Here is a 23,229-nt window from a genome sequence, read left to right as displayed (position 1 = left end):
CACACCCCGCTGAGTGTGTGTGTGTGGGTGGGGAGGGGGCAAGCGCCTTTCCTGCTGAGCTACCTCAACTGCCCCTCAAGTAACTTTTAAAAGTGACAGTGAACACTTAGGGGGGAGCAGGACCGGATTGTCGGGGTGGGGGGAGGGGAGACTATAGCGGCCAGTCCCTGTACAGGAAGGGGGCGGGGCTTAGGCTGAGCCGTGGCCGGCGCAGCCCGTCCTCATGCCGAGCTGTGATTAGCACTGTAGGGAACCAATAGAAATGAGGAGATCCTTTTAAATTGACCAATGGTGGCATGTGGAGGGTGGGTCCTTAGGAGCCCTATAAAGTGCGGGTCCTGCGAGCCTCACAGCGGCAGAGGCTCGTGGAGCGCGGCTGGTGGAGATTGCGGAGCAGTCTGCGCCGTTTGGTCCCAGTCCCCTCGGCGGTCTCCCTGCGCCAGCCTACCTCGCCCCTTGGCGCCATGACCACTACCACTACCTTCAAGGGTGTGGACCCCAACAGCAGGAACAGCTCCCGGTAAGACGACGGGGGTGGGGTAGGGCGGGCTCGAGCTCTCCGGGGTTTGTGGGGACCGCGGGGCGTTGGCGGTAACGGGCCGGGGGCGCCGCGCTCGCGCCCGGGCGGGTGGCAGAGCGAGGAGTGGGCGCCGCTTTGTGCGGCGGGACAGCCTCGGCTTGTGGCCCCGCCCCAGTCGGGCGGCTCTGTGCGTTCCTCCCACGGAGCGACGGCTGCCGGGGACCGTGGGTGGCCGCCCTGTGGCAATACGGCAGGTTGAAGTCCGCGAGAGTGTGCGGGAGGATCGGCTTTCGGCCACCCGCGGCGATACTGTCCGACCCAGGATGGGGGCTTGGTCTCCGCGGAGCCCAGGAAGCCTGCAGGGCCCTGGTTCCGGGGCCCATTGTCCCACCCGCGGGCCACGCGCTCCTGCCTCTGGCCTCGGCAGTGTGCTGGCCCCGGCCTTGGGCGCAGCGTGCAAATCTGAGCCCTGTTCCTGCGGTCTGCAGCTCTCGTCCTGGTGGTGACCAGCTGGGTCCCCGGGTCCGCGCAGCAGGTGCACCTCTGGTAGGGCGGGGCTGGTCATCGCCTCCCTCACTTCCAGCCCAGGATCCGAGTGACGGTCCTCGGAGTGCCTCCCTGCTCCTAACAAAGGAGAGACCGGGTCTCCTCCCCCTCCCCACGCCCACCTCCGAGTGCGCGGGGCCGCGAGCCGACTCCAGTGGGTTTTCTGCGCTCAGACCCTCGGACCTCAGCCCTTCCATGCCTCCTTCTTCACTTCTCCCATTGACTCTGGCCGAATGAGTTCACCCCAGAGCAGGCTTCCCTTGGAGGAGGAGGTTGTCTGTGCTTGGGCGGGGCCATGGAGCCATCCATTGTCTCTCCAGTAGTATGTAGTATCCCCTCCTGGATGCTGGGACCTTGCTTGCCACTAAGTAGACTGCATTTTGGGGAGGAGCGGGGTGTCCGGACTGGGAGCCCTCACTAACTTGATGGGAGGGTTTGAGTTCTGTGAAGGAAGTCCACATCGTCCCAGCTAATTGCACACAGTCCTTTAGGCTTTGAGGCATCCCTGGGATCTACCTAAAGGCTCTGAAGAAGCTTAGGTTCCACTTTCCCTGGCCATCTATTCTCCATTGATGATGACCTGTAGTCGTGTGTGGCCAAGCCTTGGGGTCCTGGCCAAGTGGCACAAAGGGAGCCATTTTGTGGGGCTCAGAAGACAGCCGTGGCATAGCAGTATCTCACAGAGGTTTGCCAACAAAAAGCAGCCTCCTTAGAGTGTCTGAGGAGGAGGCACCCGGAGGGACCGGCCATGGCAGTCACTGCTTTCAGTTTCACGAAGTGGTATGAGAATGGGAGAGATGGGAGAGAACTAAAGGGGCGCTTTCAGGGCGGGGCAGAACTGGAGGGTGTAGACCTTGGAGACATGGTCACTCCCTCTTGTCATCCTTCCAGTGAGGTAATTTGTTACAGAGGACACAGGCACAGATTGAGCCCTGGATTTTGTTTTGTGTGATGAGGGCCAACTTTCTGTGGTCAGGCCTTGGTTACTGGTGTGATAATGTGTAACCTTTTGGGGGTCAAGTTCATCTCAAGGCTTTGTGAAGCATTTCAGAGCCCAGGTCCTTTCCATGTGTTTGACATGTGTTTCCAGCCACCTTTGTCATCACTTGCTCTCCGGGATTGTTGCTCACCCTCCGTGACTCGTCTTTATTAACTTCCCGATTCTCTTCACCTCCTTCCCTCAGTAATGTGTGATGAGCTCGGTGTGGTGGAGTGACAGGGACTCGGGATTGGAAGGAAACAGCTATTTTTTAAATTGCTATCTGTGGTATAACATTTTTGGGTCTTAACTCGGCAGTCCTGAAGCGATTACCATAGATATGGTTCAGAAGGAAAGAGTCTAAACCAAAGCAGAAGTACTTTGTCTTGCAAGCAGATCCTTTGTTTGGGAACCGCTCTGTATTTCAGATGGTCTCTACAGCACTGACGTCATCGGGGAGGTAGTACCTGCTATAGCAGGACCAGTAAAAGTTGGGCTAGACAGAGCTGTGACATGTTCCTAAGCTGGTGGCTGGGTGCTAGTGTTGCGCACCCCCCCCCCATTTTTTCATGACTCAAATATTTGTGAGTCCACTGTGGTTCTGAAGAATTTCATGAGATTTTAATTACACTTAGTGAAGAAAGCCTCCCTGGTCCCTGGGGAAGGAGGGAGAGAGGACAAAGAGGCACGCTGATTTTGATTCTAATATTTCAAGTGTCTTTGGTCATTTTAGGTAAAAATTTAAAACAATCCCAGCCAATAAGAACCTGTAAGGCTGGAGATGTGCCTTTAGCATATTCACTGTCCACCACCTGGACAAGACCCTGGGTCCCATCCTTAGCCGCTCCCATTTTATCTGGGAACCTGGATGAGGGGTGTGAGCCAGTACTTGGGAGTCAGAAGTGGGAGGGTGGCTTCAATCAAGCTGTAGGCTAGCTACAGCTATGTAGTGATATCCTGCCTCAAAAGATGTTTTTAAATTAAATGTAAGGGTTATCTTTATAAATATATGCCTAAATACATTTATCTTGATTTTATAATGAAATTACTCTGGGTGTATCTAATGTCTGAAACATAGTCTTTTGTTTTTGGCCTAGGATCTCAACCATGTGGCTTCACACTGGCTTGAACTCAGTATGTAGCCCAGGCTAGCTTTCAACTTGTGACCTCCTCCTTCAGTTTCTCGGCCAGATTACAAGCATGTGCAGACATAGTTTTAGTTTACCTTTTTTTCTTTAACTTTTTTTTTTTTTTTTTTTTTTTTGGGAGGCAGTGTCTTACTGTGTAGCCTCAGCTAGGAACTCAAAGTGTAGAACAGGCTAGCCTCAGTCTCACAGAGATCTACTTGCCTCTGCCTCTGGTATACTGGGATTTAACACATGGCCACCATAATCAGCTGAATATTTATTTTTTAAAATTATGTGTTTGTGTGTCTGAATGTGGATATGTGTACATGAGTGCAGGTGCCTGTGGAGGGCAGAGGCATCCAATCCTCTGGAGTTACAGAAGGTGAGCCACCTGGTATGTGTCCAAGGAACTGAACTCAGGTCCTCCTCAGGAGCAGTAAGTACTCTTAACTTCTGAGGCATCTTTATTCCTCTAGTTAATGTCATTTTGTGCTCCCCCCATTTTTTAAAAAAATTTTGAGCTGGTCGGTGGTAGCACATGCCTTTAATCCCAGCAGACGGATCTCTGTGAGTTCAAGGCCAACCTGGGCTACAGAGTGAGTTCCAGGACAGGAACCAAAGCTACACTCAGAAACCCTGTCTCAAAAAAACAAAAAGAAAAGAGAATAAATTTTGTGAGTGTTTGACTGAAAGTATGTGTGGGTACCACACGTGCTTGGTGCCCATAGAAGCCGGAGAGGGTGTCAAATCCCTTGGAACTGGGGTTACAGATGGTTGTGAGCTGAGAATTGAATCTGAGTCCTCTGGAAGAGCAACAATGTTCTTAACCTTTGAGCCATCTCTTCAGCTCATATTCCTCTTGTTAAAAAAAAAATTATTTTATTATATGTTTTGAGAGGGGACATGCAAAGTGCAGAAGGTGTTGGATCCCCTGGAGAGTTACAGGTTGCTGTAGCTGCCTGACATGGGTGCAAGAAACTGAACAAGGGTCCTTTACAAGAGCAGCAAGCTCTCTGAAGCATTGAGCTGAGTATTGCATCCTCGCTGAGTGAGACATTAATATCACATTCCAGGGAGAAGGTAGGACCTATGGAAAAAGAGTCCAAGGCTAGAAAACAAGAAAACCGAAAATAACTCGATGGTTTGCCCCTGAAGACAAACATGGCGTGGTTTGATTGGCCTTTGATGCACTTGGAGCACTGGCCACAAGTCCTCAGGCTTCAGGACTCCAGTCCTGCTGGCAGTCAGTGAATGCTGGGCAGCTGCTTGGAGCCTGCAGAACAGACAGAGCCCAGCACGCTGTTTGCTGGCAGCGGCAGCCTCAGCCTCCCCTGGCTTCATGGGGCCCGAGCTGTGAGCAGTTTTTGTATTGGTGAAGGGTGACAGTAAAGCTGCAGTGTCCACAAGTCAGATGTGTCGCAGACTGACTGCCACACTCAGTCTGTGCTCCATGGCTACCTCTGTGCTGTGTGCTGCAGAGCAGTGACGATTCAGGAAGACATCCAGAAGTCCTGGTGGCTTCCCTTTGCAGGAGCATTAACCTGCCAGTCCCCCCTGTGTTCCAGCTGTGCTCCTGAGCTCTTGGAGGAAGCAGGGGTGTGGGAGTCAGGTTTAAGAGATTGGCTGAAGTTTAAATAGCTCTCAGGCAGGGGAAGGGTGGAGCATGTTCCAGCCAGAGTAAAGAGTTAGGTCAGGAAAGGCTCCAAGTGGAGAGGAAGGTGGCTAGAACCATTTTGGTTTGAGATGAGGCCATGTTACTAGAGGGCCTAAACAAGGCAGAAGAGGGCAGGGGTTACCATTCACTGCAGAAGTGGGCAGTGTGTGAGGCCAGTAAGGGATGGCAGGAACCAGCCTACACTGGAGCTGAGGAGCCAGGATTTCTCTCTAGGGAGCCAGTGTGGACAGCAGGGAAAGTGTTATCGGGAAACATTGTGTCTGGCTTGATGGCACACATCTGTAGTCCCAGCACTCAGGTGTCTGAGAAAGCAGGGTGGAAAGTTCTGGGTTAGCCTAGGCTATATAGTTAGATCCTATGAAGATAGAAAAAGTATTTAATACAGAATCTCATTCTGTAGTTCAGCCTTTACTGAATATACAGCCCATGGCTGCCTCAAACTCTTTGTGGTCTCTCTTTGTTACTATGCCTACCTCAGAAGCAGTCTCTTGTTTTTTTAATGTTTATTTTTAAAATTATGTTTGGGTATGTACAAAGCAGGTGGCCTTGGCCAGAAGAGGGCATTGAGTCGGAAAAAGGGCTTTACTACAGAATAATCCTATGGTATCTGAAGTCTCTCTCTTTTTTTGGTTTGAGACAGGGTTTCTCTGTGTAATAGTCCTGGCTGTCCTGGTGTAGACCAGGCTAGCCTTGAACACCCAGAGATCCACCTGCCTCTGCCTCCCAAGTGCTGGGATTACAGGTGTGCACCACCACCACCCTCTTCTTTTCGGGTTTCTTCTGTAGTTTCTACCACTCCAGCCTTGTACCCCCACACGTGACCTAGGAGGCTGCTGACCACCTACAGGAATTATTCCTTAACCATTTGACCACTACTGAACACATGAGGACTCTCGATCACATGAGCCCACCACAATCCCATAGAAGGAAAGTGGAACCATATAAACCAAGCTCTACTAATAACAATCCTGCTTGGACTCTACTTCACAGTCCTTCAAGCCTCAGAATACTTTGAAACCCTATTCTGTATCTCAGACGGCATTTATGGGTCCACCCACATTCTTTATAGCAACTGGATACCATGGCTTCCATGTAATCATTGGATCAACATTCCTTGTCAAGTATGTCTTCTGCGGCAGCTAAAATTCCACCTTACATTCAAACATCACTTTGGCTTTGAAGCGGCAGCATGATGGTCACACTTTGTAGACATAGTCTGACTCTTCGTATATGTGTATCATTTATTGATGGGGATCATGCTTTCTTAGTATAATCGGTACAGTCGACTTCCAGTCAACTAGATCTAATATTACTCTTGAAGACAGCAATTAGCCTAGTTATAGTTATTTCCCTTAGCATTCTTCTACCCCTTCTTCAGTCCCCTAGAGAGAAGGAGTTACAGGATGTTGTGACCTGCCTGACATAGATGTCAGGAACTGAACTCAGGTCCTCTGCTTCTCCACTGAGTCATCTCTCTGCGCCCTTTCCTTTTAGAGATGAGCATGCATTTTCTCTGGCATGTGTATGGAGGTCAGAGGATAGCTTTGGGGAGTCAGTCCTTTCCTTTCACTGTGAGCTCCTGGGATCCAACTCCAGCTGTCAGGCTGGCAGCAAGCACCTTTACCCATCAACCAGTCCAGAAAGCACTTTTTTTTTTTTTTTTTTTCAAGACAGGGTTTCTCTGTGTAGCCCTGGCTGTCCTGGAACTTGCTTTGTAGACCAGGCTGGCCTCGAACTCAGAGATCTGCCCACCTCTGCCTCCTGAGTGTTGGGGTTAAAGGTGTGTGCCACCACTGCCTAACTAAAGCAGAAGTGTCTTTAAAAGAAGTTTAGGCTGGGCGGTGGTGGCATGCCTGTAATCCCAGGAATCGGGAGGCAGAGGCAGGTGAGTTCGAGGCCAGCCTGGTCTACAGAGCTAGTCCAGGACAGGCTCCAAAGCTACACAGAGAAACCCTGTCTCGAAAAACTAAAAAAAAAAAAACAAAAAAAAAAAAACAAAAACAAACAAAATTTAGGTTCACAGAAATATAGAAAAATAGGAAGACATTAAATTTAATCTGAAAATTTAATCTGAAATCCATTAATGAGAGGGAACACTCCTGAAGCATCGTGGTGACATATAGCTGTTTTTAATAATAGTTTATGTATATGGTTACCATGTTCCAGATTTTTTATATATATATAATTAACATATATATGTATGATGTTCTATAATAACAGTCTGATGGGACAGTTGCTACTGCCTGCCTTCGTTTTATAGAGGAGAAACCCGAGGCATGGAGAGGTTAGGCAACTCACATGTGTCCCTTAGAATCTTTGTACCAAGGTGGCTCACTTCTGTAATTCCAGCACTCAGGGCTGAGGAGGATTTTTGTGTATTTGAGGTTTGTTCAAATTTATACCTTTATGTTCTGTTCCCCCCCTCTCCCCAGACAGGGTTTCTCTGTAGCTTTGGAGCCTGTCCTGGACTAGCTCTGTAGACCAGGCTGGCCTCGAACTCACAGAGATCCGCCTGCCTATGCCTCCCAAGTGCTGGGATTACAGGGGTGCGCCACCACCGCCCGGCACCTTTATTTATGTCTTTATGCTATTTCCCCCTAATAAATAAATGGTATATCCTTTTGTTTTAAATTACATTCATTGTCTCATCTGAGGAGAGACAACCAACCATATGTTTCCATGTGATCTCAAACCACAGCAGATTCCGTCACTTCAGGTGTGAGGAGGCGTTCACCAGCCAGCAGATGTGGCTTGGGTAGTAGATACACTACCACAGCAGGCACTTGCTGGCTGTTCTCTGAGTGAGGATGACACCTGGAGATAGCGCAGCTCACACATTGAGGGTGCCTACCATGCCCAGTTTATGTACCCAAGGCTTCATGCATGCTAGGCGAATATTCTTCCCCAGGAACTATACCTGTAGTCATTTTTTTTTTTTAAAGATTTATTTATTTATTATGTATGCAGTGTTCTGTCTGCATGTGTCCCTGCAGGCCAGAAGAGGGCACCAGGTCTCATTACAGGTGGTTGTGAGCCACCATGTGGTTTGCTGGGAATTGAACTCAGGACCTCTGGAAGAGCAGTCAGTGCTCTTAAACCACTGAGCCGTCTCTCCAGCCCCCCCCCCCCCTTTTTTTTTTAAAGCAGGGTTTCATTTCTGTCCTGGATAACCCTGAATTCACTTTAGTCCAGGGTAGACTTCAAATCACACCAATCCTTCTCTTTCAGCACCCCACATTCTGGGATTATAGGCAGAGATACAATGTCTGACTTTTAGCCTCACCCCCTTTTTTTATTAACCTGTACTTTTGACCAACTGGCTATAAATCAGGATTCCTATAACCTGTCCTTAGGTTTAATTAATTTGCCATAAAATTCAGGGAAACTCTTAATATTTATGGGTTTCTCCTGAAGATATAATTAGGTTTAGAGTAAAGTATGAGAGAAGGGGGCTGGATTTCCATGGCCAACACAGGTGCTTCTCCTCCAGGAACCTCCAGTTTCAACTACCTAGAAGCGCTCCTGTGTTTTGTTTCTTTGAGGCAGGGAGGGACTTTCTACATAGCCCTGGCTGTCCTGAAGCTACCTCAACTATGTAGACCAGGTTGGCCTAGGACCGACTCAGAAACTGCTCTGAGTGCCGGGATTAACGGCATGTACTGCTGCACCTAACTCCCTTTTGGGTGTTCACAGAGATGGCATTGCTCTGGCAGGTGGGATTGAAGCTGTGTAATGTGGTTGGACAAAGGCACATTCTAAACAAGGGGGTTGTAGCAAGAAAATCCATAGCAACAGTTCCAGGCCAGCCTATGCTACTGCCTGTGACCCTGTCTCAAAAGATGGAGCTGGTGCAAGTCTCTTAACAGCCTGGCTCAGGAAACAGCAGGTTTTCCGCCCAGTCTCATTTTGGTCAAGTGTTTATATAGCCCAGGCAGACAGGGATCGTGTTAATCCTGCAGCTTCTGCCCTGCAGGGCTTGCTGTTACGCTGCTCCCGCACCATCCCTCCCTCTCCTCGCTTGCTTTCTTTCTGGTTTGTAGTGGGTTAAACCTAGGGCCTCACACAAGCCAGACAAATAAGTGCTTTTTCCTTCAAAATAAGGTCTCACTTGTTTTGACCAGGCTGGCTTGGAACTCACAGAGATCTCTGCCTCTGCCCTCCACTCCCACCCCCAGTGCTGGGATTAAAGGTGTGTGCCTCTACACCCAGCTGCTCTTAGTATTTTGTCTTTGCACTCTATAGTGAATGTCCTTGTGGCCAGTGCTGAGGTAGTTGGGACATGATTTGAATTTTTAAAGTTTTTTTTTTTTTTTTTTCTGGAGCTGAGGACTGAACCCAGGGCCTTGCTCTTGCTAGGCAAGAGCTCTACCACTGAGCTAAATCCCCAACCCCAATTTAGTTTTGTTTGGGGTCTGGAGAAATGAATGGCTCAGACTGCTTTTCCAGGACCTGGTTTGATTCCCAGCATCCATTTGATGGCTGACAGCTGTCTGTTAACTTTCAATTCCTGTGGCTGGTTTTCATCTTGTGCCTAAGAAGCCTTTCTCACTCCCCCCCCCCCCCCATGGTTACCCTCCTGTTTCCCTAGTGCTGGGATCACAGGTGTCTACTGCCACACCTCGCCTCTCTCTTACATAGTCTGTGTAGCCCAGGTTGGCCTTGAAGTTAACTCTGGCCCTGCTGCTTTGGCCTCTTGAGTGTTGGGATTACAGGCATAGCCACAAGCCTGTCAGACAAGCAGGATCTGGATCTAACAGACACAGCCAATGCTGGTGAATACCCTCTTCAAGCACACATGGCTTTATAAAGTTGAACATGTTAATTAAGTCATAAGGCAAATTTCAAAGGATTCTTGTCACAGCATGTTTTTGTCTATCTGTTGACTTTACAGCTAGAAATGAATAAACTAGAAAGGCTTTTGGAAACAAATACACTTTATTTTTTTGGTATTTGAGATACCACTCTCTTGCCCTGGCTGGCCTGGAAAGAACTCTTCTTACCCCTGTTTCCTGAGTGCCGGGGATTCAGAGCATGAAGCCACCATGCCAACCTAGTTGCATCTCTGTATCTGGCTCATTCATTTAGTACTCTTGACCTCCAGTTACAACTATTCTCTAGCAAGTCACCCCCTCCCTGCCCTCTGTGTGGCCACAGAGCTTGTATGGCACATTTTCTCTTCTGTGGTGGGCACCAGGCTCACCTCACTTGGCTGTTGTGAACAGTGCCGCAGTGCAGTGGACATTCATGTGTCTCTGTAGAACTCTGATGCTAGAGTTCTTCAGGAGCTGGTCACTGGCTCCGTGGGTAAGGCGCCTGCTGCCAGGACTCAAGGCCCAAGTACGACCCGGGCGCATGTGGAAGAGGGTAACCAGCTCTTGGGACTTGTCTGCCCTTAGCCTGGCGGGGGCGCCTTTAACCCCAGCGTCGGGAGGCAGAGGCAGGGTCTCTTTGTGGAGGACAGCCAGGGCTGTTACACAGAAAAACTGTCTCTAAACACAAAAGGGGGAAGGGGGAAGAACTGGAAGTATTAGATTTAGCTTAGCAAATGCTTTTTTTTTTTAACATATTGAGTCACTGTGCTAAGGGTTGGGTTTTTTTTTTTTTTTTTTTTTTTTTTTTTTTTTTTTGTAAGACAGGGTTTCTCTGTGTAGCTTTGGAAGCTGTCCTGGACCTCTGTAGACCAGGCTGGCCTCAAACTCACAGAGATCCGCCTACCTCTGCCTCCTGAGTGCTGGGATTAAAGGCATGCACCACCACTACCTCCCTCCTGCATTTATTTATTTGTTTGTTTGTTTGTTTATTTATTTTTTAAAGATTTATTTCTTTACTATGTACACAGTGTTCTGCTTGAATGCCAGAAGAGGGCACCAGGTCACGTTACAGATGGTTGTGAGCCACCATGTGGTTGCTGGGAATTGAACTCAGGACCTCTGGAAGCGCAGCCAGTGCTCTTAACCTCTGAGCCATCTCTCCAGCCCCCTGCATTTATTTTTATATTAACTGTATATCTGTGTGCATGTGAATGCAGTGTGCAAAGCTAGAGTTAGAAGTGGTCATGTGCTCCAGTATGGGTGCTGGGAACCAAACTTGGGTCCCTCAGTAAAAACAGTATACATAATTCTGAGCCATCTCTCCAGCCCCAAGAATCTTATGCCTTACATTAAGGTTTTGATAATTTTAAATTGATTTTAATTTTGTAATTAAACTTTGTAAAAGGTGAGCAATAGAGATCTAGTTTCTTCTACAGATGTGGGCATTCAGGGTTTTCAGCAACATTTGTTGATGTTTAAAAAGGATTGCATTTATTTTATGTATATAAATGTTTTTGCCTGCATGTATATACTTACCTGATACCCATAGAGGCCAGAGGGGAATATGAGATTCCCCAGAATTGGAGTTACAGATGGTTGTAAACTACCATGGGTACTGGGGATTGAACTTAGGTCTTCAGGCTTAGTAGGCAAGCACCTGTCTGCTGAGCATCTTGCTTACCTTCAAGGCAACTTTTGTTTTTTGTTTTTTTTTTTTTTTGTTGTTGTTGTTGTTTTTTTTTTTTTTTTTCCCCCCCCCCCCCCCCGACAGGGTTTCTCTGTGTAGCTTTGTGCCTTACCTGGATCTCACTCTGTAGACCAAGCTGGCCTCGAACTCTGCCTGGCTTTGCCTCCTGAGTGCTGGGATTAAAGGCGTGTGCTACCACCGCCCAGCTCAAGGCAACTTTTATATGTATATTCATCTATTTGTTTTGTTTTCATTTAGTTGAGAAAAAAATTTTATTTATCTCTTTTTTGGTGACTATCTGATGCTCTAGTCCATGGGAGCTGGCCTTCCTGCCTCAGTCTTCCAAGTTCTGATCACAGGTGTGTGCTGCCTTGTCCAAGTTGGAAATGCTTTCCGAATGAATAAATAACAAGATTTCTTCTTAACTTCTTTGCAAATGTATTCAGCTAAACCCAGAGAGACCCTTAGCCTCTTACCGTTTCTCAAAGGGACACAAATCTATTTCCTGGTTGGTAGCGATGTTGCAGATTTGGGGTGTGGCGGATCGTGACCTTACTGCAGAGGATAAAGCACTGTTGGCATGGGGCCCAGGGTGGGTTTCTGTCTAGATGAGTCCTTGTTAGCAGCAGTTTGGAGGAGGGGGAAGGGTAAGGGACATGGACTATATTGAACATACTTATGCCAAGAACCAACTGTCTCAGTGTGATCTAACATCTTACTGTTGTTTTCAGGGTTTTGCGGCCTCCAGGTGGCGGGTCCAATTTTTCACTAGGCTTTGATGAGCCATCAGAACAGCCTGTGAGGAAGAACAAGATGGCCTCTAGCATCTTTGGGACACCTGAAGAAAACCCTCCGTCTTGGGCAAAGTCAGCAGGTGCTGGTTTGTTTGTCTTGTTTTTGTTTTTCGAGACAGTGTTTCTCTGTGTGTGTGGCCCTGGCTGTCCTGGACTAGCTCTGTAGACCAGATTGGCCTGGAACTCACAGAGATCCACCTGCTTCTACCCTCTGCCCCTTGAGTCCTGGGATTAAAGGCGTGTACCACCACACCCGAAGCAGGTACTGGTTTTACAAGATAAACCCTATTCAGAGTCACTGATCCAGCTGGATTTGGTACTGACTAGCAAAGGCTGAACCCCGAGAGTCAAGAAGTACAACACTGGCTGGGCGTGCATCACATCCCACCTGTAACCGTGGTAGACTCGGGCAGGGTGATGGGGAATTCTGCGGTAGGTTCCAGGACCCTTGAGAGTCAGTCCACTACTATATGATGGGCTGGAATAAGGGTCAGAGGCAGTGTGGCCCCCAGTAGTTTTCAGCTAGCCTGCCTTGGAGCATGTCTACTTAGAAATTAATGATTAATTTCAAGTGTGTGAGTGTCTGCCTGTGTGTATGTATGTGCTAGGAAGAAATCAGGGGCAGCCCATGCTCTTAATGGCTGAGCCATCTCTCTAGTACCTTCTGTCATGTTCTGTCTGTATTGGTTTCTAGGTGCCAAGTCTAGTGGTGGCAGGGAAGATTCGGAGTCGCCTGGAGCACAGAGAAGTAACTCTTCTGAAGCAAGCTCTGGAGACTTCTTAGACCTCAAGGTCAGTGTGAGAACAAGGTGGGCTCAGTGGGGCCAGCCCCGGGGGTGTCACACACCTTTAGTCCCAGCACCTGGAAAGCAGAAGTAGGCAATCTCTGAATTCAAGGCCATCCTAGTCTACAGAGTAAGTTCTCAGACAGCTAGAGCTACACAGAGAAACCCTGTCTTGAAAAAAATTTATTTTTTAATTGCTCAGTTCTTCTTAAGGGAATCACCACCTTGGTGATGAACATCAAAGTATAAAATCAGACAAAAAGCCAGACAAGTAGGCTGGGGATGGAGGTCAGTTGGTGGAATGGTTTCCTAGCTTGCCAGAAGCCCTGGACCCACCCCCTACCACTGCCACATGAAACTACAATTTAGTGGCTCACGCCTATAATCCCAACACCTGGGTGGTGATGACAGCAAGGTTCTAAGCCAGCTTGAGCTACATGAGACCCTCATCCAAACAAAAGCCTACAGGAGGTCGGGGAGTCAGGTGAGTGAGTTAATCTGGCCTGATCTGCTTAGATAGGTTAGTCTTAGGCCCTTCAGCCTTAACTCTGGGGCCTTCTGAATCCTTCCTTTGAGCTTCATCTAGCATCTTGGAGTTGAGGGACTATGTCAGTTGTCTGAGTGTTTGCATTGAACCCCAGGATGTGGCAGCACTGATGTCACAGTGGGGTATATCTGCAGATGGAGCTGCCAATGAGCCCCGAGTGTGTGTCTGGGAAGTCTTCCATCTAGGGAACTCAGAGTACCTTAGAGGTCAACATCTAGGAGTGGGGAGGTTGTTCAGGAGCTGTGGAGTGATTGGACCCTTCAGCACCTATGTGTAGAAGAAGGAAAGAGGCGAGGTCTAGGCTTGCCATTCTCTGTTTGAGAAAAGATTGCGTGCGTGCATGTGTGCGTGCGTGCATGCGTGCGTGCGTGTGTTTCACTGGCATTGGTTGGGCTGTTTATTATGCAGGACAGTTGCATAGCATTGCCCCAGATTTTTTTCATCTTGTTGCTGGATCCTGTACTTTATTTATTTATTTTGGTTTTTCAAGACAGGGCTTCTCTGTGTAGTTTTGTGCCTTTCCTGGATCTTGCTCTGTAGCCCAGGCTGGCCTGGAACTCACAGAGATCCACCTGGCTCTGCCTCCCGAGTGCTGGGATTAAAGGCGTGCGTCACAACTGCCTGGCGCATTGCAGAATTTAAACAGGAACTAATTTTGAAATTTTCTTTTCCAGGGAGAAGGTGATCTGCATGGTGAGTACATCTGAGTGCTGATCCCTGTTCCTGTAATGCTGTTAGAAGGTCTGAATTAAAGTTCAAATCATGTGTCTCAGGGAACATACCCTAGAAAGGAAGGAAAGACGGAGCTTCTTCAGAATAGTCTGTGTGGCCACATTTACTTTACTTATTAAAATATAATTTCTTTAGCCAGGTGGTGTCGCAGACCTTTAATCCCAGTGCTCAGGAGGGAGAGGCAGGTGGCGCTCTTGGAGTTTGAGGCCATCCTTGTCTACAGTGTGTGTTCTAGGACAGCCAGGGCTACACAGAGAAACCCTGTCATAAAAAACAAAACAACAACAGTAAAACCCAAAACAATATCAACAAAAAAGCAAAACCCTGGTTCCTTGGAAGAGTAACAAGTACTCTTAACCACTGGCTGCTCTTCCAGAGGACCCTAGTTCAATTCCCAGCACCCACATGACAGTTTATAACTGTGTGTAACTCCAGTTCCAGGGGATCCGACCTCTTCACAGACATACGTGCAGGGAAAACACCAATGCACATAAAAATAAAAATAAACCACTAAAAACTAAAACCAGGGGTGGGGATTTAGCTCAGTGGTAGAGTGCTTGCCTAGCAAGCACAAGGCCCTGGATTCGATCCTCAGCTCAAAAAAAAAAAAAAAAAAAAACAAAAACAAAAAAAACAAACCAAAAAAACCCCACTAAAACCAAACCCAAATATATATTTTAAGTCAAGTAGCACAAGCCTTTAATCCCAGCCATTTGGGAGCTGGAACTTTTTTTTACCCTCCAAAGCATCTTCCTTCTGGCCCACTGATATCAAGGTTTATTCTATTAGACAGGTACTAAAAAGAAAAAAACCCCGGGCTGGAGAGATGGCTCAGTGGGTAAGAACACCGACTGCTCTTCTAAAGGTCCTGAGTTCAATTCCCAGCAACCACATTGTGGCTCACAACCACTTGCAATTAGATCACTTGCAATTAGTGCCCTCTTCTGGCCTGAGAACACTGTATACATAATAAACAAACAAATAAATAAATATAAAAATAGAAAAGAAAGAAAGCCTGGTCTATAGAGCAAGATCCAGGACAGTCACCAAAACTACACAGAGAAACCTTGTCTCGGAAAAAAAAAAACAAACAACAAAACATATTAATCAGGCCAATGTTTGATGTGCTTACTGACAGTTTTTCCATAAGAGGTTCTGGGCTGGAAAGATGGCTTGGGGGATAAGAGCACTGACTACTCTTCTAGAGGACGCGGGTTTGAGTCCCAGGACCTACATGGTGTCTCACAGCTATCTGTAACTCCAATTCCAGGGGATCAACAACCTCCTCTGACTTCCGTGGGCATCGTGCCACTCAGGCAAAGCACTTACAAACATAAAAATAAATAAAGCTTTATGATGGACATGGTGACACAGGCCTTTAATCCCAGCATTTGGAAGGCAGAGGCAGGAGCATCTGTGTGAGTTCAAGGCCAGCATGGTCTATATATCAATTTCCAGGACAGCCAGGACTACATAGAGATCCTGTCTCAAAAAAACAAAAACAAAAACAAAAACAAAAGACTGGGGACTGGAGAGATGGCTCAGAGGTTAAGAGCACCGACTGCTCTTCCAGAGGTTCTGAGTTCAATTCCCAGCAACCACATGGTTGCTCCCAACCATCTGTAATGAGATCTGGTGCCCTCTTCTGGCCTGCAGGTATACATGCAGACAGAACACTATACATGATAAATAAAAATCTTAAAAACAAAACAAAAACAACAAACAAAATAAAAACCCCAACTTTTTTTTTTTTAGAAAACAGGGTCTTGGGTTGGAGATTTAGCTCAGTGGTAGAGCACTTGCCTTAGCAAGTACAAGGCCCTGGGTTCGGTCCTCAGCTCCAGGAAAACAAAAAAGAAAAACAGGGTCTCACTATATAGTCCTGTGTGGCCTGGAACTCACTTTGTAGAACAGACTGGCCTCGAACTTCCAGAACACTGAGTTCTGTCATTAAAGGCATGTGTCACTCTGCCTGGCGAGTATAATTGTGTGTGTGTCTGTGTCTGTGTCTGTGTATGTCTGGGCAGCACAGGCATTGGATTTGGGACCTCCTGTAATCTGGGGTAACACTGGTCCCCACACCTCCTAGGCTTTGCAGTTCAGAACACGGCCACTGTTAGCCTATACTTAACAGAACCTGCCCCGAACAGCCCCACCCACACACAGCTCACCACTTGTGACTGCTAGCAAGTCCTCTACCACCAAGCTATGGCCCTAGCCAGCTAATCTGAATTGGGCAAGTCATTGAAAATTTGGAAAGCCTGGAGATGAGAGAGCCCTGGAGATAGAAGCAGTGTGTCTTGAGGTCCCCTCCCTGCTCCTGCCCTAGCTCAGCTGTATGTCCTACAGGGAAATTGCTCTTGAACTCATGTACAGCCCTGTTTAAATGGTCATATGTCCTCTGGTTATTCTGGGCTCCTGACTGCTGTAACTTAGCCCATTTGTCATAAAGTAACAACTAATATGACTTGATAGATTAAAGGGACAACTCCATTTCCTTCAGTTAGCTTCAAGGGAGGGTGTGCTGAACATCTTTAAATTAGATAGGCTTTGTTTGGATAGAAGGCAAATTGTCCCAACCTTTCGGGCAATCAGATACAAGAATGGGTCCAAGGAGGAATTTGGAGGAATTTGGACCTGCTCTTAGGGGAGGGCTGTGCCTGGTGGCCCTGTAATCCAGAGTCCCAGCACACGATGAAGACAAGAACTCAAGGCCCAGTCTGGGCTACTGGCTGCAAAGGAAGTGGGGAGGGGGAAGGGTTGGGGTGAGCTAGCTCATGAGCTGGATGTGCTGGCTCATGTTTTTAGTCGTTAATACCAGTCCTTGGGAAACAGGCAGGAGGGTCTCGGTGAGGTCCAGGCTAGCCAGGGATGTAGAATGAAACCCTGTCTGGAAAAAAAGGGCAGCAGAGACTGGAGGAGAGGAGGCTCACCGGTAGGTGATGCTGGCCTTAGCAAGTGAGTGGCCTGGCCTTACAACTCAGTTTGCAAAAGTGAGACCAGGTGTAGGTGGGGGAGGAAATTACAGCAGCAGTCTTCCTGCCTCCCAAAAGATAGTGATGACCCTGAAGCTCACTGTGAGTCGTCATTTTCTTTGCAGCACTAGCCGCTTTGTTTAGTTAGTTTGTTGATGGGCTAAAGCAAGTTAGTATATACAGTGTTTATTTTGATGTACAAAGCCCTGGGCTTGATGTGAGGGTGTCCTCTTTAGAATTACTAGTTTGGACACTGGCATTCACTGTCAAATTGCTGTGGAAGTAATACTCTATGCTTGCTTGTAGCTTTCCCTGCATGTGTGTCTGCACCATGTGTGTGCTTATAGTTCAAGGAGGTCTGAAGAGGGTCTTGGATCTCCAGGGACTGGAGTAAGAGGTGGTTGTGAGCAGCTGTGTGGGTGCTGGGAACTGAACTGAACTGGAAGAGCAGCCAGTGCTTTTAACTGCTGAGCTTTTAACTCTAGCTCCCCTGATTCCTTGTTTTATTTTCATTTATTTATTTACTTATTTACTTATTTTTTGAGACAGGGTTTCTCAGTGTAACAGCTCTGGCTGTCCTGGAACTAGCTCTGTAGACTAGGGTGGCCTTGAACTCACAGAGATTAAAGGATTAAAGGCGAGCACCACCATGCCTGGCATTTTATCTTTCCGAAAAGATATCACCATGTAGCCCTTACTGGCCTTTAATATTCTATGTAGCAAAGTATTACCTTGAACTCCTGATTCTCCTGCCTCTATCACATGGGATTAAAGGCATACAGAAAACAAGTAGACTATAAATTAACAAGTTCCATTTCAGGATTAGGACTTCAGTTGACTGTTGATAGCTTTTGTATGTTTTTTTTCCATTTGTTTGAACCGTTTTCAAACTCTGTCTTCCTAGAAAATGTGGACACAGACTTCCAAGCCAACCTGGGGCAGATTGAAGAGAAGCCTGTGCCTGCTGCTCCTGTGCCCAGCCCAGTGGCCCCGGCCCCAGCGCCATCCAGGAGAAACCCCCCTGGTGGCAAGTCCAGCCTGGTCCTGGGTTAGCTTCTTCTGTTGGAACTCTGTCCTCTGTTTGTTTGTTTTTCCATGCTTGTGAACTGCACAACGTGAGCCTGACTGTACATCTTTTGGATTTGTTTCATTAAAAGAGAAGCACTTTATGTATTGCTGTCCTTTTTTCCCCCCCTTTCTCCCAATTTCTCTGTTCCTTTTTCTTCTTGTCTGATTTCTGGGTCTTTGGGCCATGGCATGAGTGTTTTCTAGTAGTAGACTGGAGTAGTAGACTGTTTTTAAGAATAAATGATCTGGTTCCTGATGTTGTTAGAGACCTTTTGTACCAGGGTTTTTGATGCTGTACATGGCTTACTGTGGTGGGACAGACAGCTGCAGTCCTGCAGCCCCTGGACCAGTTGTCTGTGGTGCACGCTCCTTGGTATCACCCCACCATCACAGTGTCTTGGCTAAGTGCACCTTCCTGTGGCATGTGGAATGATAAAAGAAAGTACCCCAGCACCTCACACCCTGCTGCCTACAAAAGGGAAGAAGCCAGAGCCACTGTGACCGGCCAGCTGCTAGGCAGAGCCACCAGCTGCAGAGGAAGGCTTCAGGTGTATGAGCAGGCTGCCTGGAATTGCAAGGTGAGGCACTCAAGGAGGCAGTCCTAGAGTGGGGCTGTAGGCACGGGTCCCACAGGGATATCCTAATGGAAGAACTCAATGCCAAGTGCATGACGCTAGTGCTTGACCATGAAGACAGTCTCATCCTTGAAACTTGTACTTCTCAATCCTGGACTGTTGCTTAAAGTAAACAATGCCCACCTTTTGAAGCACTGTGTTTTGTCTTTTTTTTTTTAAAGTGTGTTTGTGAGTACGCTTGAGAGTGTGTGTGTGTGTGTGTGTGTGTGTGAGAGAGAGAGAGAGAGAGAGAGAGAGAGAGAGAGAGAAGAGAGAACTGTGTAGCTGAAGTTTGTCTTGAACTCCCAATTCCACCTTCAAGTGCATGCACTAGCATACCTGGTTTATGCAGTGCTGGGGACAGAACCCACCCAGGGTTTCCTGCATGCTCATTTTCAATGGAGCCTCACCCAGTCCTGGCTTTCTTACAGTGTTGGAATGTCCTTCCTGGGTCTTCCTTTTCCTAGAAACAAGCTTGTCCAATGGTTTGGTAAAGCATTTGAAGTTGAGCAGTGTAACAAAAGTCCAAAGGGAAGTGGAATTTTCTTTTAAGAAAATACAAGTTAGATTTTTTTTTTCTTTTTTTCTTTTTTTTTTTCCCCTCGAGACAGGGTTTCTCTGTAGCTTTGGAGCCTGTCCTGGAACTCACTCTGTAGCCCAGGCTGGCCTTGAACTCACAGAGATCCGCCTGCCTGTGCCTCCCCAAGTGTTGGGATTACAGGCGTCGCCACACCGCCCGGCGTATTTTCTTTTGAAACATTCTCACTCTGGCTCTGGCTGGCACTGAGTGTACATCAGCCTCCCACAGGTGCAGGTGTATCCCACCAGAGATGGCCAGGATGGACTTTAAAAGTCTGTCTTGGAGCCAGAGCAGATGGAGGAGGCCCTGACTTTGAACCTCTGCAGCTTTTCTATGTGGAGGTCCTTTTTGTTCCGTTTGGCCATCATTGTCATCTATCCCCTCATGTGCTCCCACACTCAGTTCCAAAGACCAAACCTTGAGATCCATGTGGCTAACTTTCAAAAGAGAGTTCAAGTAACCAACAGGGTGTCCCTCAAGCGAGGTGGGCTTGACTAACAGGAAGTTTCAGATCAACTCAAGGTGTCATGTGCAGCATCCAAATTTGGCTTTAAGGCCTGGCTTGTAGATCCACCTGTGTGACAGGCTAGGTTCTCTTGTCACATCTTTTGAGCCTCTACTTACTTCCTTCCAAGTGAGACCTTGGAGCTACTAGGAGTATTTCTGAGGATAGGGATTACAGGGCTGGAAAGATGGTTCAGCAGTTAAGACTGCTTGTTGCTCTTAAAGTTTGGTTCCCAGCACCCATGTCCAGTGGCCCACAACTGTCTGCAACCCATGTCCTGACCTACACATGTGGCATGGACACAGATACAGAAGAATCTTTAAAAGGACTAGGTGGTTAGAAAGCATTTCACATAATGTTGAATTGACAGCTGTATAGCCCAGTATTATCCTAGACCTGAAACAGGCTACCCATCTTTCTCAGCTTCATTAATTTTTTTTTAAAGATTTTTTTGCATATACAGTGTATGTATGTCTGCAAGAAGAGGGCACCAGATCTCATTGTAGACCGTTGTAAGCCACCATGTGGTTGCTGGGAATTGAACTCGGGACCTCTGGAAGAGCAGCCAATGCTCTTAACCTCTGAGCCATCTCTCCAGCCCAGCCTTAACTTTTATTAGAGAGATAAGCACCTGGTCACAGGTGTTTCGAGGGAGCAGCTGGCTGTTCAGCCAGTTTCACCATTGTTTCAGCAGATTGTTGGAATGGAACTTGCTGGAGGGGGTTCAGCACCCCAAGTTAGAAAAGAATCTATGAAGTCATATGACCTTCAGACTTGTTTAAATGGTGGGGTTGATGTGCTTGGAGGATTGCTTAACAGTTAAGAACATTCATTGCTTTTGTAAAGGATCCGGGTTTAGTTCTCAGCACCCACTTGGCTCACAACTGAAGCCTGCTTGTCTCTGCAAGCACCAGGCACTGCATGTATGTGGTGCACATATATGTGGGCAAAACAATAAAATCTAGTTTAAAATGTGGAGTGCAGTGGTGCATGCATTTATTCCAAGCACTTGAGAGGTGGAGGCATGAGCATCCAGGGTTCAGGACTAGCCTCAGATATGTAGTGAATTTGGGGCAAACCTGGGTGCATAAAACCCTGTTGTAAAAAGGGGTGGTGGTGGTCCAGGAGGTGCTGGAGGAAGTCCCAGGTGAATAGGGTACATTGTATGCATGTACAGAATTCTAAAGCAATTTTTGTTTTTTGAGACAGTTGCTTTGTGTAGCTGACTGTCCGGGAACTAGCTGTATCTACCAGGCTGGCTTTCCAATTCATGGAGAAACTCATGGGGAGGGGGCAGTCTTTAAATAGGGAAGAACAGCCATCAAGAGGGCTCACTCATCTGCATTTATAGGTTAGTGAGAGTCGCCATGAACTTTGTGAAATATACAAAAACAGGCGTGTGTGTCAACGTTTTAACGTTTTTCTCTAGAAGGAATTGGAAGTTTTTATTTCTACTGGAGACCTTGGCTGCAGAGAAAAAGCAGTGGACTCAGATTGAAATCAACGCTACTGTTTCAAACCAACTCTGGTTTATGACTCCATCTCACTGAGACCCCTGTTCATGTCCATAGTTGTCTTTAAGGGGCCCTTTCTTGAACTGGGAGCCTCATGATCTGGGAATTTTCTCCAACCTGGACAAGGGAGAGACAGTCCACATGCAGCATGTGGAGCAGGTCCCGTACTGCAAGGATCTCAGAGAGGTCTGGGGAGCAGGATACTGAAACTACACACAGGAGTGGCGGCCAAGTAAGGAAGCGGTCCTGGGTACCTCCCTGGACACTATGCAAATGAGCTGGGTCGAACCCCGCCCCTGCTCACGTCCCGGAAGCTTGTTTCCGGGACTGGCATCCTCTGCCCTGCTCTGCTCGGCCGAGACCCTGCATGGCCATGGCGGTGCGGTGGCGGCCAGTGCGCGTGCTGGTGGACATGGACGGCGTGCTGGCTGACTTCGAGTCTGGCCTCCTGCAGGGCTTCCGCCGCCGCTTCCCCGGGGACCCGCACGTGCCTCTGGAGCAGCGCCGAGGTTTCCTCGCCAGCGAGCAGTACCGAGCCCTGCGGCCGGACCTAGCGGTAGGGGGCCGGACGGAGAGCCTCGATTCCCCTCCCTGGGCAGGGCCATCTGGGTTCTACTCCAGCCACCCCAGCTTCTGAATCCACAGTTCACCTCTGACTAGAAAGCTTGAGAGCGCTCTCCCACCTCCAGCATTTTATCCCGTGTGGACTCGGGCTGCTTAGTGTGGGTCCTCTCTGGGGCTCCCCCTGCTGTAAGACAGGAGCGGGATGAGGTCTGTCTCTTTCAGGAGAAACTGGCCAGTGTGTATGAAGCTCCAGGCTTTTTCCTAAACCTGGAGCCCGTCCCTGGGGCTGTGGACGCTTTGCGAGAGATGAACGACTTGCAAGAGTAAGGAGGATGGGGAGGGGGCGGCGGGAGGTCAGCCCGCTCCCCAGGCCTAACTGCCCTCTCTCTGCAGCACCGAGGTCTTCATCTGCACCAGCCCACTGCGGAAGTACGACCACTGTGTGGGAGAGAAGGTGCCGGCGCCTGCGCAGATTTAGCTTTCCAAAATTGGTTTTTAAAAATAAACCACAGAAAGTGGGGGTTGGGGGAAGGAGTGCCACACTTCAGGCTTAGTCCCACTGCATTTAGAACCTAGCAAGCCCACTCACTGGTCGATCTGCCTTTTTTTCCCGCCTGTACAGTATCGCTGGGTAGAGCAGAACCTGGGGCCTGAGTTTGTGGAGCGGATTATCCTGACTAGGGACAAGACAGTAGTCCTGGGGGACCTGCTCATTGATGACAAAGACACCATTCAAGGTTGGGCCAGTTCATCTTGACAACCTCCAGGCATCTGGCCTGTTGGGATTAGGGAGAGGAGTAAATATAACCAGATTACAGACCGCAGGCTGTGCCTTTCCTGCCACAGGCCTGGAGGAGACCCCAAGCTGGGAGCACATCTTGTTCACCTGCTGCCACAATCGGCACCTGGTCCTGCCCCCCACCAGGAGACGGCTGCTTTCCTGGAGCGACAACTGGAGGGGCATCCTAGACAGCAAGCGAGCTGGCCTGTGAAGGACCCTGACGTGTGTAAACAGGAACCTCTCCACACACGGAACCACTGTAACCTCCACTTGAACAAACTGCCATCTGGCCCTTGTCAAGATGGCTGCACCCAGGAGGAGCAGGGCTGGCACAGAAATACAACGGGAAAACCAGGAGATTTTTTAACAAAAATAAAAACCAAAAGCAAAGCTTTGGTTCTTTGAAGACCCTTCTCTTCAAAGAG

The 23,229-nt window shown here is 48.2% G+C and overlaps 2 protein-coding genes across 2 annotated transcripts; both read left to right on the top strand.

Annotated features, from left to right (window-relative positions):
• Nucleotides 1-319: 319 nt before the first annotated feature.
• On the top strand, nt 320-19,012 carry Jpt1 (Jupiter microtubule associated homolog 1). The gene is made up of 5 exons (XM_036198334.1): nt 320-520; nt 12,077-12,219; nt 12,834-12,931; nt 14,146-14,164; nt 18,083-19,012. Exons 1-5 carry the CDS (start codon nt 465-467, stop codon nt 18,229-18,231), a joined length of 465 nt encoding a protein of 154 aa, XP_036054227.1. The 5' UTR covers nt 320-464; the 3' UTR covers nt 18,232-19,012.
• Nucleotides 19,013-21,753: 2,741 nt separating this feature from the next.
• Nt5c (5', 3'-nucleotidase, cytosolic) lies at nt 21,754-23,218 on the top strand. Its single transcript, XM_036196875.1, has 5 exons — nt 21,754-22,015; nt 22,246-22,346; nt 22,417-22,477; nt 22,646-22,760; nt 22,870-23,218. The coding sequence occupies exons 1-5, from the start codon at nt 21,827-21,829 to the stop codon at nt 23,013-23,015; spliced, it is 612 nt and encodes a 203-aa protein (XP_036052768.1). The 5' UTR covers nt 21,754-21,826; the 3' UTR covers nt 23,016-23,218.
• The last annotated feature ends 11 nt before the right edge of the window (nt 23,219-23,229 follow it).

The sequence above is a fragment of the Onychomys torridus genome, chromosome 8, assembly GCF_903995425.1.
Source record: "Onychomys torridus chromosome 8, mOncTor1.1, whole genome shotgun sequence".
NCBI classification, from domain to species: Eukaryota; Metazoa; Chordata; class Mammalia; order Rodentia; family Cricetidae; genus Onychomys; species Onychomys torridus.
Note: the sequence above shows the minus strand (reverse complement) of the source record. Positions and strands in the feature narration are given on the sequence as shown.

Bases quoted from the DNA above. Each gene is read 5' to 3' on its own strand.
- Jpt1 (XM_036198334.1), top strand. From the start codon at position 465: ATGACCACTACCACTACCTTCAAGGGTGTGGACCCCAACAGCAGGAAC. The intron at 521-12,076 runs GTAAGACGACGG...TGTTGTTTTCAG, and splicing joins AACAGCAGGAACAGCTCCCG to GGTTTTGCGGCCTCCAGGTG. The intron at 12,220-12,833 runs GTGCTGGTTTGT...ATTGGTTTCTAG, and splicing joins GTCTTGGGCAAAGTCAGCAG to GTGCCAAGTCTAGTGGTGGC.
- Nt5c (XM_036196875.1), top strand. From the start codon at position 21,827: ATGGCCATGGCGGTGCGGTGGCGGCCAGTGCGCGTGCTGGTGGACATG. The intron at 22,016-22,245 runs GTAGGGGGCCGG...TGTCTCTTTCAG, and splicing joins CCCTGCGGCCGGACCTAGCG to GAGAAACTGGCCAGTGTGTA. The intron at 22,761-22,869 runs GTTGGGCCAGTT...TTCCTGCCACAG, and splicing joins TGACAAAGACACCATTCAAG to GCCTGGAGGAGACCCCAAGC.